General features: G+C 38.7%; 1 protein-coding gene across 1 annotated transcript in view; it reads left to right on the top strand.

Moving 5' to 3' along the window:
* The window catches only part of LOC146000456 (leukocyte elastase inhibitor-like), a 32,453-nt gene extending 20,676 nt beyond the window's left edge, over positions 1–11,777 (top strand). Inside the window, exon 2 of the mRNA XM_083138114.1 lies at positions 8,131–11,777. Within this exon, the coding sequence (XP_082994240.1) occupies positions 8,131–9,606 (1,476 nt within the window). The 3' untranslated portion in view covers positions 9,607–11,777. The remainder of the gene's footprint in view (positions 1–8,130) is intronic.
* Positions 11,778–15,163: the final 3,386 nt, after the last annotated feature.

The raw sequence follows: 15,163 nt of genomic DNA, 5'->3' as shown, positions 1-15,163 counted from the left end.
ATTCAGTGGATAATTGTTGCTAATAAACAATCAGATGCTGAAAATGAACCGGTGTTTAGTATACGTGTTTTCTTGGTTGTTCCAAGAAGCGAAATAGGCCTGGACATGTTGAAACATGGGGAAATACGGTTTCGTCTAGTTTAATAGGAATTGCTTCCCTCTCCATACAAAAGTTATTTCTATGCGACTGAGCAAGGCTATTCATCAGCTCTTTTATGTGTCTCATTCGTATTGCACAGACATTTTTTTTCCTTAATTGGTGAGACCGTACTTAGAGTCTTGCCATAAATCTATAAACCATGAGTAAATGGACCTGCTGTCCTTGTTGCGAAAGTGGATTTGCAAATTCCGGGCATTTACTTTCACTTTCGCAATCATATGGATTTTATCAAACGTTCCAATCGGTTCCATCATGACCACTTTTACTGGTATTCGTTAACGTGGTAAAAGCACAGTGAGGAAAATACCATTGAGTTGGATTGATATGTGCTGTTCGGTAAATTCCTATAGTCGAGATGGGATTTCACCCTTTGGCAACAGTTTCGAAGGGCGAGTCTCGATCTTGTTCAGTCTCGTTTCGATGTAACAGATACATATAAAAAAAATATGACAACAAACTAACATAAGGTTTTCCTGATGTAGGAAAGACCTACAACCTGACCTGTAGCAAGACAAAGATGGAATGACGATATTAAAAATTGACCTAGAGGAAATTTGTAAGCATGGTGAAAAATGGATTGGTCTTGACCAGGATAACACATGGAAGACCTATGTTGCTTCGGCAATGAATTTTCGGGATTAGGAATACCAAAGTGTTGGTTTAGTACATTAAACTAGCTCTTCTTTATTTCAATACGTCACAGTGGCCTTCACAGAAGGCCTTTAAGTATCAATGTCAACCTCACATTCATATGAGGCTCTGACGTCTGAACACCCACAGCTAGTTCAGTGCTGTTTGGGTTGTGTCCTGATCGTGTTTCTATTGACATTTCATAGTATCACCATTCATCCTCATCGTCGTGATTAGCCAAAAGTACCAGAAAAGCGTAGTAGAATGACGAAATCCATCACTAAGTCGCATAGTAAAGCAATTTTGATTGAGGCATAATTTCTTATGTATTATCAGTGGCGTGCGTAGATTTTTTGAAAGGAAGATTTGAATTCTTTTTAGAAGTCAGTCCAAAATTTTACCATATTTTCCAGTATTAAACTTTTTTTGGAGGGGGCATGCCAGATAAAAGGGGGCGACTCCTACCAACCCTCCAAGGGGAAGTTACTAATTCTCGAATGAGACGAGACTATTGGACATTTAGCTACTGTTCGATTTTCCTCGTCTCTTCAAGTCTCGATGTGGCCTTAGTCTCTCCTCTCGATTTGTGAACTACTCCTCTGGCACGTTATTTTGAGGCTGAATGGCTTCCAGAGGCACCTTAACAATATAGTGATAGAAATATTCTGTGCTTCCACACATAGATGAAGCATTTCACCATCTGATACGAAGGCGGGCTGTGCTAATATTTCTTTCAAATAGCGACCTCGGAGTGTAAGGGGTGACATCCAAATGTCAAACTCTCCTCTCCCTTAACTGCATTGTGCATACTAACGAGGCTCTGGCGTCTTGACCCACAGCCAGTATAATCCTCTGTGTGGTTCGTGTTGCGCCCTGCCATGTGGATTTGTGATTGTCCTTTCAGCAATTTCATCACCCTTCATCTCTATCTTCGCAATTAGCCCAAAGTTGCAGAAAAGCGAAGGAAAATCAATCGAATAGAGCCACAATTATCCTCAAGATGTACCGGCACATGAAACTCAAAAGGAAGAGCGTCAACCATTCAACTAAAAGGGGGGTCAGGGGCGCCACCTGTTCGTGATGTATTCCCTGTCGAGGTTAACAATCTGTTCGCCTAGAATTCTCAACTCGGAATTCCCAATGTCGTTCAGCTTTGTATCCCACTTTTCATTTCCTACTTGGGTTTTTCCCAAAGCGTAACTGACCTGCAGGTGAAACTACTGGGTGCTTTTAGTAGCATCGCATTCGCTGCACATCAGAAGAAAATGGCTGCTGGCGGAATAGCTGCACGGGTGCTTTACATGTCAGATTACTTCCCTTGAGAGTGGCAGTTACGTCGAGTAATAACTTCCGGTGTGGTTTCCGGTCCTGATAATCACAGCGACGTGCAAACAAGCTGCAAGACAGTGATGACATTTGGCTGCGTTGTTCGCTTCTGTTTTGGGGGGATGCTTCCTTTGATTTCTCATGTGTCGGATGTGAGAGAGTCTGAGTTATTCTGCCATGGGCGTCCGCGGGATTTTCCCGACAAGGGAAGGTGGCAAGCAATGATTTTTCAGGGGGGAGTCATGACATCCCATTCCCCCCCCAAGACACTGCTGCAAATTAAAATATGTGTGTGAAACAGTGGCGGAGCGTGACCTTTCCAACAGTGTAAGCCTAGCATGACGAAGGCTATTTCCCGTTGTGCTTATTTTTAGGCTGACATGGTTAGTGATTTATCCACACACATCGACCCCCGCCCCCCCCAATTTTTCAGAACACTTCCCTGGAATTTTTCACCAAATTAAAAATTCTGGATATCTGATAATTAAGTCAGTGTTATTCCTATCACAATGAGTAACGTAACGATAAAAAATATGCAAAGTTAGATAAAATTAATAATAATAATAATAATAATAAACAAACGAAAACAGAAGGAAACAGAAAAGTGCTGAATACTTTTTACAACCGCATAACCAAGTATCAGCTCCGTATCATTAATCGCAAAATCGGCGCACTTTATTTTTCGTTTCTGTTACTATGTCTGCTAGAGAAGGAAGGGGTGGGCCTACCTATATCCACAAGTTTCTTCTTGGCAGCAAAATCCTTGCTGGACAACGGCGTCTTCAACAAGTTCTCCACCCCACCGCACAATCACACTCATTTTATTCCATAATGCACTTCACTACTGTATTACACCACAGCACAGGGACGACAGTCCGCTTTTCAATAGATGGAATTCGCAAAAGCAATGTCTCGAGACTTTAACAAACACACAGCAAGAAGGGGAAAACAAAAAGAAACCAGATCCAAAATCGGTCACTGCTCAAAGCAGTGATCTTTCGGACTGTGAGGGGAATATCCCTTTCGGATATAAATAAATTCCCTCTCTTGCCTTAAAATTCCCTATATTTAGTAAAAAAAAAAATACAATATAAAATATAAAAGAAATGCTCACAAATTGTAGGGATATATCCAGAAATTTCTATCAAAGGACATGTAAGTGTTTTCTTAGGATAGTGTAAAAGCAAATCTAGCACCTAAAAGATCAGAAACAGGCTTTTCGTACGTTGTTCGAAGAGTGTTTGAATCACGGACTATGTAATTAATAATATTTGGTTCACATTTGACATGAAATTTGTAAAATTGGTTCAATCTTCAGTTTTCATTAACATTTATTTACTTATTTATTTCACTTTTTAGCTCAATTATTACCAGCTGAGTTCATACATAAACGGAAAACAGAGTCTTAATATGTCTAATGTTTATGCTCTCCTACAAGCGAAAAATAGAAACAACAAGAATTTAGCACATCAATGTGTATCTAGTTTTTACGTATCCCGCTCATTTCTAGGTTTCTCCTTTTTCCCCTTCCTGTTAGTTTTTTGCTTCAGAATTCCCTGTTCCTGGAAAAAAAAACCTCCTTGAAGCACCACCGGCTCAAATTTCCTTTGCAGTCAACCATTCATACCCGACAACGCTGGAGCCCCTCCTCTTGCAGGACCTGTGTCTCGCTGCCGCGTATTCAGTGAAGCCAACCCAAGCATAATGGTGCTAAATCTCGCACAAGTTTAAAAAGTTGTTTGTAAGTTGGAGATATAAATAAAACAACAGGGCCGCTTTTCGTTGTGGTTGAATTTTCTCAAACTTTTCACATAACGTGGAACCCATGTCGTTGGTTGAACCATTCAAATTTATATTTGTTTTTGTTATAAATTAATATTTATAATATGAAAATCCCAGAACAATTTAGTAGTATGTAGCATAATTTCGGAGTTTAAACGACACCATGGATGTCCAGAAGGGGCAAGGGGAGGAGGCACTTCCTGAAAAATGAATGTCAACCATTTTCACACATATAATTTCATTTCAGTCACATCAAATTGTTAATTATTGTAAGGGCGTTGCAGAAAAATGTTAACTTCAAATTGAATTAGTATATTTTGAGAAGGGAAATATACCTAGTTTACCCCAACCCCTGAAAAAATACTTTGCTTAATCCTCCCTGGTGGAAAGAAATACTGCGGACGTCCATGAACAACACTTTTTCTAAACATGAGGTTTGCAACGCTGCTGTAAGCCTCTGCCCGTAGGTTTACACACCTAGGGTTTCGACGCGCTCTTCTCCCTATATTCCCTGTTCTTCTCCTTCCAGATACGGTGGGCGACGGTAGGCACTGCTCCTTCGCGGTCAGAAATTTGTAAGGCAACATTCAGACGGCTTACAACTTTCCCCAAGCAAAATGCGGGAGTTCTCATGTGCCATCTGGTGTGAAGTGTTGCAATCTAACAAACAGGATCTCGAAGACTGGTATCAGGCCGAGATGAACTTTGAAGTTTTTACGAATTTTGCCATATAATTACATGCATTTTACTAGAATTAATAAAGTGTAAGCCCGGCTTACACGGCTTACATGGACGCTCCGCGCCTGGTGTGAAATATATAATTGACCCACAGTTTCCAGGAAATATACAGTTCCTTTTTATTAGCAGTAACTACGCAAACCTGTGTTTCTCTCTATTAATCTCTTTGCGAGAGCAAGTCATAATATGATTACCACTAACTTTCCTTACTTCCGCCCACGAATTGCCTTGGAACTTCCTTTATAAATTGAGTATTGTTGTTCGTTTGGAAGAGTCGATACTTAACTGCAAATTACAATTCTTAATAACGAATTAATGTGACTTTTTTCAGGCGCTTTGTACCTTAATTACCGCATAAAAGAGCATAAAAGAATTATCAAATGTCAAACTCTACTTGATCTTTGTAACCAACAAAAATTATTGTCCTTGTGCTGCCATCTATGAACAACAATGTAAGCTTGATATTTTCTTGGAGCGTAAATTGAAATGTCTAAAATTTACATGTCATGTCTTAGAATATAAATATTATTTTAATTAGGCTGTTAAGTATGTATTGTGTGTTTTGGAATTGGTCAGAGGGCTACAGGACAGTGATTTTTCCACACACCCGAAAGTTTCCTCAAACTCGCCTACAATTTTTCACAAGGCCCAATTTATGAACATAATTATTAGCAAATAACTGTTACACTCCTCCTAAAAACAAACTTGCAGCCCCCGCCTCAAAGGATAAAGTCTTGATAAACCCTTGTGGCTTGTTGTCTCAATGATCTGGCCAGTCCGGTATCTGCCTACAATGAGGCTATTGGGCAGGCGCTATTCACCGGATATTTACATTTCTGTGCTTCCTTGGCGCTGGCGGGGACTGCACTTCCGGTTTTGAAAAGAATAACATTGAATTCAAAGGTGTAAAGGCAGTGTTTTCGGAAAAGTCGACAATATTTGTGTGGCTTTTGGTTTCAACATGAGATTGGAAACAAACTATTGTTCTCAGGTATCTATGCATCGTTTTCAGACAGACCCGATACGGAAAGATCAGTGGATTTAGACAGTAAAGCGAAAAGATTGGATAAAAACACAAGGTGGGAAAGCAGATTTGATGCCTTAACTCAGAGGTCTATGATGCGCTCCTTCAAATAAGTAGCGACAATAAAATTGTCCAAATGGTCGAACAGGAGGCTCAGTGTATTGCAAACCAGTTGTATGGCTTCACATTCCTTAGCTCACCAGTTATCTGGTATGACTTCTTCCTCCACGTAATGTAATGAGCAAATGTATTCAAAACATTAATCTATGATGTGTTAGATGATTTTTTGCAAACATATCAGCGCTTTGAAAAAAGCAGTAATGATGAAAAATTTCAAAGTTTCTTAGACGCTACTTGGCAGCCTGGCAGGGCTTCCCTCCCTTCACTCGGGGTGCGGCGACCTGTGAGCCCCGGTTGATGAGAAAGAATTGGCATCGAACTTAGATATAGATGCTCCAAAAAAAGGCAACACTGAACAGGGCCGAAATCGAAAGAAGAAGTAGTTTCAGTATGATGAAACTGTTGAAGATCCACAAAAACGGTACAGTGGGATCCATGAGTATTACCGTGCAAATTGTCCATGACTATTTTCATTAGTTTTTCTCTTACATCCTGTGTGTTTTTAAGCGATGGATTTTTATGTATGCTGGTGCAGACGTTGTCGACAGCTTGTTTTGAGTTTTCTTTTAATTCTTGAAGCTCTTATTGGGCCAAATAAAGTGCACGAACATGGTGATGGACGATTTGCATGGTAATACTCATGGATCCCACTGTACATAGTTGATTCTTATTACCAGGGCCTAGACGATTGTTTTAGCTCTAAGAGAATGATTTGAGCAGCTTGAACATCATAGTGAATTTTTCATTTTTTTTTAATGATATTAGTAAGCATAAGACATGGCATCTGATCTTTTGTCTGAAAAGTGTAGAAAACTTGCCAGAATGTTAACACATGAAGGCTACTGAATTAAATGATGATCTAAAAGTGTTTTCGGCTATAATAAAACAATTACACCAAAGGAGACCTCAAACTGATAAAGGGTCATGATTTTGCACCTAATGTGAGTGTAGAACTTCGAATTTATTAATAGCGTCGTCGCCTTGTAATCAAGGGGTCCCGGGTTCGATACGCGGTGGAGGCACAAGTCATTCGGATCCAACTTTAAACTGTAGGCCCAGACCCGATTAGCCTTACTGTGCATAAAGTGGACTTAAAACACCAAATCAATCAAAAATCAATCAATCAATCAATCGAATTTATTAACTTTGTCGGTAACCGTGGCAAGTGGTGAACCAAGTTTTTTTTTAAAAAAATAAGGCTAATAAGAACACTATCTTCGGTTAATCATGCCTGAAACACACTTGTTTCCATTTTGTACAATATAGCATTATACGAATATTAATATTAGGATGCAAAGGTAAAGTTCCCTGTGTATATAGAACCATGCCATCAAGGCACATTTAGATGGTGTGGGGGTAGGGCCACACACATTCTCGATCTCGGCCATTTTGTAGGTGATGTGCTTAGCACCACTCTCCGGCCGCCTTTACCTCGGATAGTTACCCCCAGGTACCCATTAATTTGAGGCTGGGTGAAGCCCAGAGCCGCTTTATGCGGGGACAACGCAGGAAAGAATTGATACCTCAGATCACCCACGCGGAGATCTGGGAATATGACATGTAATTCCTTTAAATATCCAATCATATATCACAGACCTACAAGGGTAAACATATGAAGTCAAGCTTTCATGTCTTTCCTAATACTTGTTACATTTAAGATACGTTTAAGAGAGAGAGAGAGAGAGAGAGAGTTTTCATAAAATATAATAATAATATAAAATTAGTATGTCGCATTTTTTAAAGTTTAACTGTGGTCGAGCGAGATATCCTTTTGTGCTTAACAGTATCGAAATGGGGTAACAAGTCTCATTATTTGTTTTATAATTTCACGTTTTACTTAGGAATAATATGATTTTCAATTTCCCGTTGCTGCGTAATGACGGGGGGTCGAAAGAGAGCGGCATCTGCCGCCACCGCCCAGGGCGGCAAAATGACTATCCTCTCGGCAGTTAAAGGAATTATTGATTGATTGATATGTTGTTTTAAGTCCACTTTATGCACAGTTACGCTAATCGGGACTGGACCTACAGTTTAAAGTGGGATCCGAACCACTTGTGTCTCCACCGGGTATCGAACCCGGGACCCCTTGATTACAAGGCGACGATGCTACCACTGCGCCATTGGGGAGGCTAGTTAAAGGAATGACATCTGCGCAATAATTATTTGAAAATATGTCATGCACTTTATGCTATTTTTCCAAGAGAACTAATTTAGCATATTTAGAAAAATTAGGATGTTTACATAGTTCTAATACTCTATGGTATAACTATACCATGTATAGTTATACCATCGCGAGGTCTCGTGATGTTTGCCACTTTCCATGACTAAATGTGCTTATTTTTCTTTGCAGATGGATTGTTTAAGAGCAGCTCATTGCATCTTCATCGTGACCAGTTCCATCCAACTGGTTTCATCTTCAGTTTGGTTTCCAGGATATTTACCATCCAAGTGGCAGAAAGGGCCTAACGCAGAAGACATAGAACCTACGCACAGGTTAATACCATTTGGAAACGCACCTTCACGTCCAATCAACGATGGCTGGTCCAGTTCGGTTGGCTTTTACAACTCAGACGGTATCACTTTTAAAGCCGAAAACACCAGCGCTTGGCAGAAGAGAGTGGACGGGGTTATTTCCAGAGGCGTACTACAGTTAGCTTTGCAGGTGGATGGTGTGCAGCGCCAGATTGCGGGTACTGGGGACAATGTGGTGTTCTCTCCCATTAGCATTGCATCAGCATTAGCCCTTGTACTTTTGGGTGCTGGTGGAAAAACCTACGATGAAGTGGCGAAAGTGATGGGATTGGCATCAGGCGTGGAAATAGCAGGGAACAGCAAGTTAGTTCATGAGCAGTTTGGACTTCTCCTGGATCGCTTCAATTCGACTAGTCAGCCAGGTTTTAGCTTGAAATCCGCTAGTGGTCTTTTCATTCAAGACAATTTCCCCGTGAGGCCGCAATTCGCTAGATCGTCGACCGATGTGTATCACAGTGACGTTGTGAATCTTGATTTCATCAATCGTAGCTGGGAGGCAAAGCAGAAAATCAATTCCTGGGTTATGAGTCGCACTAACGGGAAGATTAAGGACCTCATTCAAAGACCACCAGCTCCGTCTACGCGCGTTATAATCGCCAGTGCCTTGTACTTCAATGGCGCCTGGAAGTACCCGTTCCCAAACGAAATCACACAGAAGAGGCACTTCCATGTCAGCGAAACGGAAACTCTGGAAGTCCTACTGATGGGTAACAATGTCGAAGTGCCATACGTGGACAATCGTGAGATTGGGTGCAAACTTGTCGGACTTCCATACGAGCACGACGTTGCAACAATGTACATCCTCCTACCAGACCGACACGGAGAAGCAGGTTTGAGGGAACTTGAGTCCAAATTGTCTATCCACACCTTGGATTCGCTGGTCGATTCTGCTCGAGTGAAGCCTGTGATTTTGGGCGTCCCTCGGATGAGATTAGAAAGTGTTCTACACTTGAGGAACACCTTGCAGCAACTCGGTCTCACCACCCTCTTCAACCCGACCACTTCGAACCTCACCGGGATATCTGCAGCCGGTGGACTTTACGCTGACGATGTCGTGCACAAGGTGGAGATAGATGTCACCGAAACAGGAACGGTAGCAGCAGCTGCGACAGCAATTTCTGTGACTCGCGATGGATCGCACATTACTTTCAGAGTCGATCGACCATTCTTCTTCTTTATTCGCCACGAACCTAGCAAACTCATCCTGTTCTGGGGATCGGTAGTAAGACCTATGCCATCTGATCCCGTAAATAAATATTCGTTTCGCAAGCAACGTAATGTCTTGACAAGATAAGTGTGTGTTATCTTTAGACTGAACGTTAATCCGAAGTCTAATGTATCTGTGTCATAGTTGCGACATGTACATTTCGTTCGTGATTGTCTTCCTATTCAAGGTTTAAGTCGCCGATACAGTAACCACTGAATGCCATGTTGTCGTTTGATACTAGTACAAAGAAAACAGTGAATTTACCTAGATTGACACTTGAAGTGTTCGGTGCATTTTGTATTTTTATTATTTTAAGTTATTCGCTTCTACATTATATTCCTAACTGCCTTGAGGTGCTGTGCTGTTGTTACCAGTGAATATCTTCATGACGGACAAGTTTTATTGGGAAAAGTAAGACCAACCTTTTTTGGAACGTTCTTGATTTGCCTAAATATTAACAAAACCAAGTTTCATCAGGGACTTGAAGATGTACTTCTGTATAAGCCGCTGCCAAGGTCATTTTGTTGTAAACGGTTGCTGGATTTTGAGCCAAAGAATGAAAATAGTGGGCCAAGAATATTACATTATTGGAAATATTATTTCATTAGTGTTGATAGAAGTGGATTATAGAACTACAACAAGAACTGGACAAAACTAAAGATTTTGTCCATTGACAAATACTAGTACATCAAATGTTAAAGACAAGTAGAGGCCTCCAAAGACAAGAGAGGTTCCCTCTATGATCTTTGGAGGCCTCTAAGTTTTAGCCAATTGAAAAATGACTTCAAATATTAAAATTATTCACGCACGTTTTTATTATCTACTGCAGTGTATTGATTTCCTTTCATAAAACATTGGCTACTTACAGTAGTACTTTACACGTTCTGGTAAAGATATGAACTATTACTATGTTTGTCTCTGGCATATAAATTGTTATTCTTTTCTATCCATTGGAAGCTACCTCTGTCAATGGTGTATTTCACCTTCTTTGCATCAAGTGTGCTTCAAACTTACAAATGTAGAACAAAATCCTGCATTTATTTTATTTCACGATATATTTTTTTAAAATGGCTAATATATAAATATTGACAAACTGTTCAAGGTACTCTCATATTGACTTCATGAATAACTGAAACAAAAATAGAACGTGTAAAAATTACTCTTGCATGTTGATTGATTGATTTGTTGTTTTAAGTCCACTTTATTCACAGGAAGGCTAATCGGGACTAGACCTACAGTTTAAAGTGGGATCCGAACCAGTGTGCCTCCACCGGGTATCGAACAAGGCGGCGACGTTACCGCTACGCCATCCGGGAGGCGACTCTTGCATGTTAAATTAGTAAACACTCAATCTCGTTTTACCAAGAGAATAAATTAATTTATGATTGTATACAAAAGTGAAGGTTCTTTGAGCTATGATCAAAATAATTTGTGTGAATTTTGCTTCTTGTCTATATATAAAGCTTGAATCACATATTAAATGACGAGGACTTTAGGACGAGGATTTTAGTAGATTTTATTACTTCCTCTGTCCCATAATTATAGTCCGGTATGCCAAAATGGCAAATTTTTATTTATGTTTTTTTATAAAACTTGAGCGGCCAATTTGTACTGATCCTTGAGTAATAACGTTGTATGACTCATTCCCGTGTTTCATTTTCTTCTTCTGTATACACCAATGTCACAGTTTGAATATCGGACAATTATTATGGGACAACAAACAAAAGTGTACCGGACAATAATTATGGGACAGAGGGAGTATTTGAAAACTACGAAGGTTATGTAATTTATAATACATGTGATGTATATGTATATTGTATGTTGCGATTTACGTTTGTAATGTTATTGTTTTATTTTTATTGTTTTTAAGATTGATTTCTTGGCAACTTTTATAACATTTTTAGCATTTATGTGATACATAGTTTAAATTCGGAACACTACCTTAACGTTGTTGTTACCATTTCAATATATACGTATAATGGCAACAATTTTGTCAATACATGTAAATGTACACAGTGTTCCTCATGTTACCATTATTTATTTCATTGCATGACGTAAGAATAACATGTCATTGTTCAGAAATCATAAACATATTCATGTCGTATGAAATTAAGCATTTGCATAAAGAACAACTATCGCATTTTAAATTCAAATTTTGTATGTATGTATTGTAGTTCCATTAACTTTTGCGTGATGTATATATTTGTATACATTCAAATTCATTTGTGAATACTTTGTTCGGATAACTTTATTAAAGAAATTCGAAATTGAATTGTATTTTGATTATTACATGTCACTTTAATAGCTTCTATTACATGTAGAGCCTCAACTTTGTTTGTTTCAAAATTGATATACACAATTACAAACAACATAAGCGTTTTTTAAAACTTCCACTGAAATTTCTTCGATTTTTTAAACATAAAGTGACGCTGTTGGAATGCACTCTTGTAGATCGATTTTCAAGCACAACAATTATGGTGTATTCGAATAGACAATAAATGTACTTGGGGAAGAGAAGGGCTCTTGCAAGTGTTATGATATTTTGAAACAATGCTAAACAATCTAACAGTTTAAGTTGCAATCCGAACAACCTCCCCCGGCAGGCCAGTAGCAAGAATTTGTTTGCTGGAGGGGCTCATCCCCAATCAGTATCCGCCATCTATAAGCCTTGAAGATGAATTTCTCAGTATATTATTACACCAGATGTTTAATCCTGCTAAGGAAGTAAAATTAATTACTACTACACACTATTTAAATTAGATATTTATGGGCGCTATTCACCGGATGTTTACATTTCTGTGCTTCCTTGACGCTGGCGGGGACTGCACTTCCGGTTTTGAAAAGAATAACATTGAATTCAAATTTGTAAAGGCAGTTTCTTCCGAAAAGGCGACAATATTTGTGTGGCTTTTGGTTTCAACATGAGATAGGGAACAAACAATGTTCTCAGGTATCTAGGTATCTATGCATCGTTTTCAGACAGACCCGATACGAAAAATCAGTGGATTTAGGCAGTAAAGCGAAAAGATTGGACACAAACACGAGGGAGTAGGCTCTCAAGTCGGCACTTGATCAAATCAAATGAAAATATTTTATGTGTTTCTAAAATTATAAATGTCTAACGCACATGTGTTGACTAAATTTAAAAGTTGGAACTATTTATAATCATATTATAACGCATTTGCCTTTTGGTTGTTGATAATCGCTCTCGCCATGGGCGTCGGTAGGTCAGTCGTCGACCTCCACCACCCCTCCCCCCCGGAAATTGGCATCCTTCATTTCAAGTTCCAAAAAAAAGCTGAAAGTTTGTTATTTTTATTGTTAATAACAGAAATAAAGTTTACTTGGTTAGTATTCGAACAGAGTAATCAATGCAAAATATTCATTAGATCGAAAAAATGTGTGAAAAATACAGGAACCAGATTATATTTTCATATTCTACTATTTAATCCAAGGAATAAATGGTTTCACAGTTTTCAGAATTCAAATTATAATTTTAGATGAGTATTTTTTTCTAACTTCTAAAGTCCTTTCTTGAACGACACTTGTAAAAGTTAATAACAAAATACAATAACTGTGCATTTCAGTATAGTAACTATGAAATGTAAAAGTATTAATGGAAAATATTATTTGTGCTGGATATTCACTCGGCTTGTGGATCGAATAGCATGATAATAATAAACAACAACAATAATAAAATTCGAATAAAATTTATTTAATTAGGTATATATTATTAGTGTATAACAATAATTTTAACCATAATAATAAATATTATTTCTTTTACTGTTGTAATCGTAGTATATCAATGTTTAGTAAGCTTCATTTCAACGTCAAGAAGTCTTCTCAAAAACGAAACTGTTGGTCGAAGATCAACATTGCCTTGGAAAATATTAGTATTTTTTCCTTATATCAGCATCCAAAGGATCCGGGAAATTGCCAATCTTTTCTAGGTACCTTTGTTTCTCTATATCATTCAAAAATTTCAAGTGATCCATTTTGTTTCCGATCTTTTATAAGAAAATAAGATCTGTGACGATCTGTATTCCACTTGTTTACATTGGAAAATTTGTCAAACCGGAAGTTCTTTCCCCGCCAATCGATTTGTCTGATCGATTATTTTTTGTTTACTCAGGAATAACCCCCATAGGATTTTGGGAGGAGCTTCAGCCCCCCAAGCCTACCATCTGGCTACTTGCCTGTCCGCCGGGTATCGAATCCCAGACCCCTTGATTGCAAGACGTCAGCGTTAGCACTACGCCATCGAGATCATTCCTGAAAACTAGTCTTTCTCGATGAATTATAAAAAAATAAAAATAAATAAAAGAAAACCGGACTTCATGTTATTCATTGTTATTTAATGGCTTCGATTCGAGGAAACATTGTTTGTGTTTAACTGATAGGTTGCCAGAGAATGTGTAACCATGTCCTGTTCCCAAGCATGTTTGTTGGGATAGCCTAATTGAGGAATGAAACTGAGGAAAACAGAACCCAGAGGCGGATAGACAGAAGGAGAGAATAATTGTGTTCTCAAGAACATTCACAAGAGTAACATAAAAATCTTTACCACTGACAAGTCAAAAGTGGTTGACCTTGTGTGTTCAAGAAGGCTAATTGAAAATTCGGACTACATAAACAAGTTACCACGTGGTCCTACTGCTCTTCACTGTGCACAATTGTAGTTCATGGGAGCAGAGTGCATGGGGCGAGCAAAGTGATCACTCAAGTACGTACTTGATGATCTAGGGCATGTGCATGGCGACGAAACCGGAGGGACTGGAAGGGGAAGCCCCCCCGACAAGGCCCAACACATTTAATAGGGCTTCCCTGATGGAGCAGTGGTAGCGTCGTCGCCTTGTAATCAAGGGGTCCCGGGTTCGATACCCGGTGGAGGCACAGTGGGTCGGATCCCACTTTAAACCGTAGGCCCAGTCCCGATTAGCTTTAATGTGCATAATGTGGACTTAAAACACGAATTAAAACAAAAAAGAAAACATTTGTTTCTGCTTTGAACCAGACAACTTCTCAAATACATTACAATAAATCTTCATTTTGTACAAATTAATTTTGCTCAGTAATGTTAAAATTTAATGTAAAATGGTTCAATTACTACTCTACACTACACAGTGGTAGCGCTTAACTTGCTGATTTGAGTGGGCTACTGATGCCTGTCAAAGATTTTGGTGGACCACATCTTCGAATAAAAGTAGTGTATTTTTTTAATGTTCACATTGCCATTACATGATAAAACCTAGGATTTATTATCCAATAAAGGGAAGTCTGAATTTAGTAGAGAAAGCAAATTATACAAATTCATATATTGCATAACAAATGTGTTAAATTTTAGGCTCAGATCTGTATAATCCAGGAAACAGATATGCTGAATTCGAATTTAACAAAGTTTCCAATTCACTATTAACTATACACACAGGATGACCATTGCCTATTCTTGGCGCTGACTCTGATTCTATAACCCAACTGAATAATCTATTTCCTTCAATTTATTTTGCCTTCGCTGTATGGCAACTCTTGCCGAAAACATTTTTCCAGCTGTGAAACCATGAAACTTTGAATTAAGACAATACTTCCCTACTAAAATAAAGTTTCGAATGTTACACAAAAAGTTTTATTTTCAATAGAATGCTTA

This window comes from Lepisma saccharinum, chromosome 16 (genome assembly GCF_977018435.1).
Source record: "Lepisma saccharinum chromosome 16, izLepSacc3.1, whole genome shotgun sequence".
Lineage (NCBI taxonomy): Eukaryota > Metazoa > Arthropoda > Insecta > Zygentoma > Lepismatidae > Lepisma > Lepisma saccharinum.
Note: the sequence above shows the minus strand (reverse complement) of the source record. Positions and strands in the feature narration are given on the sequence as shown.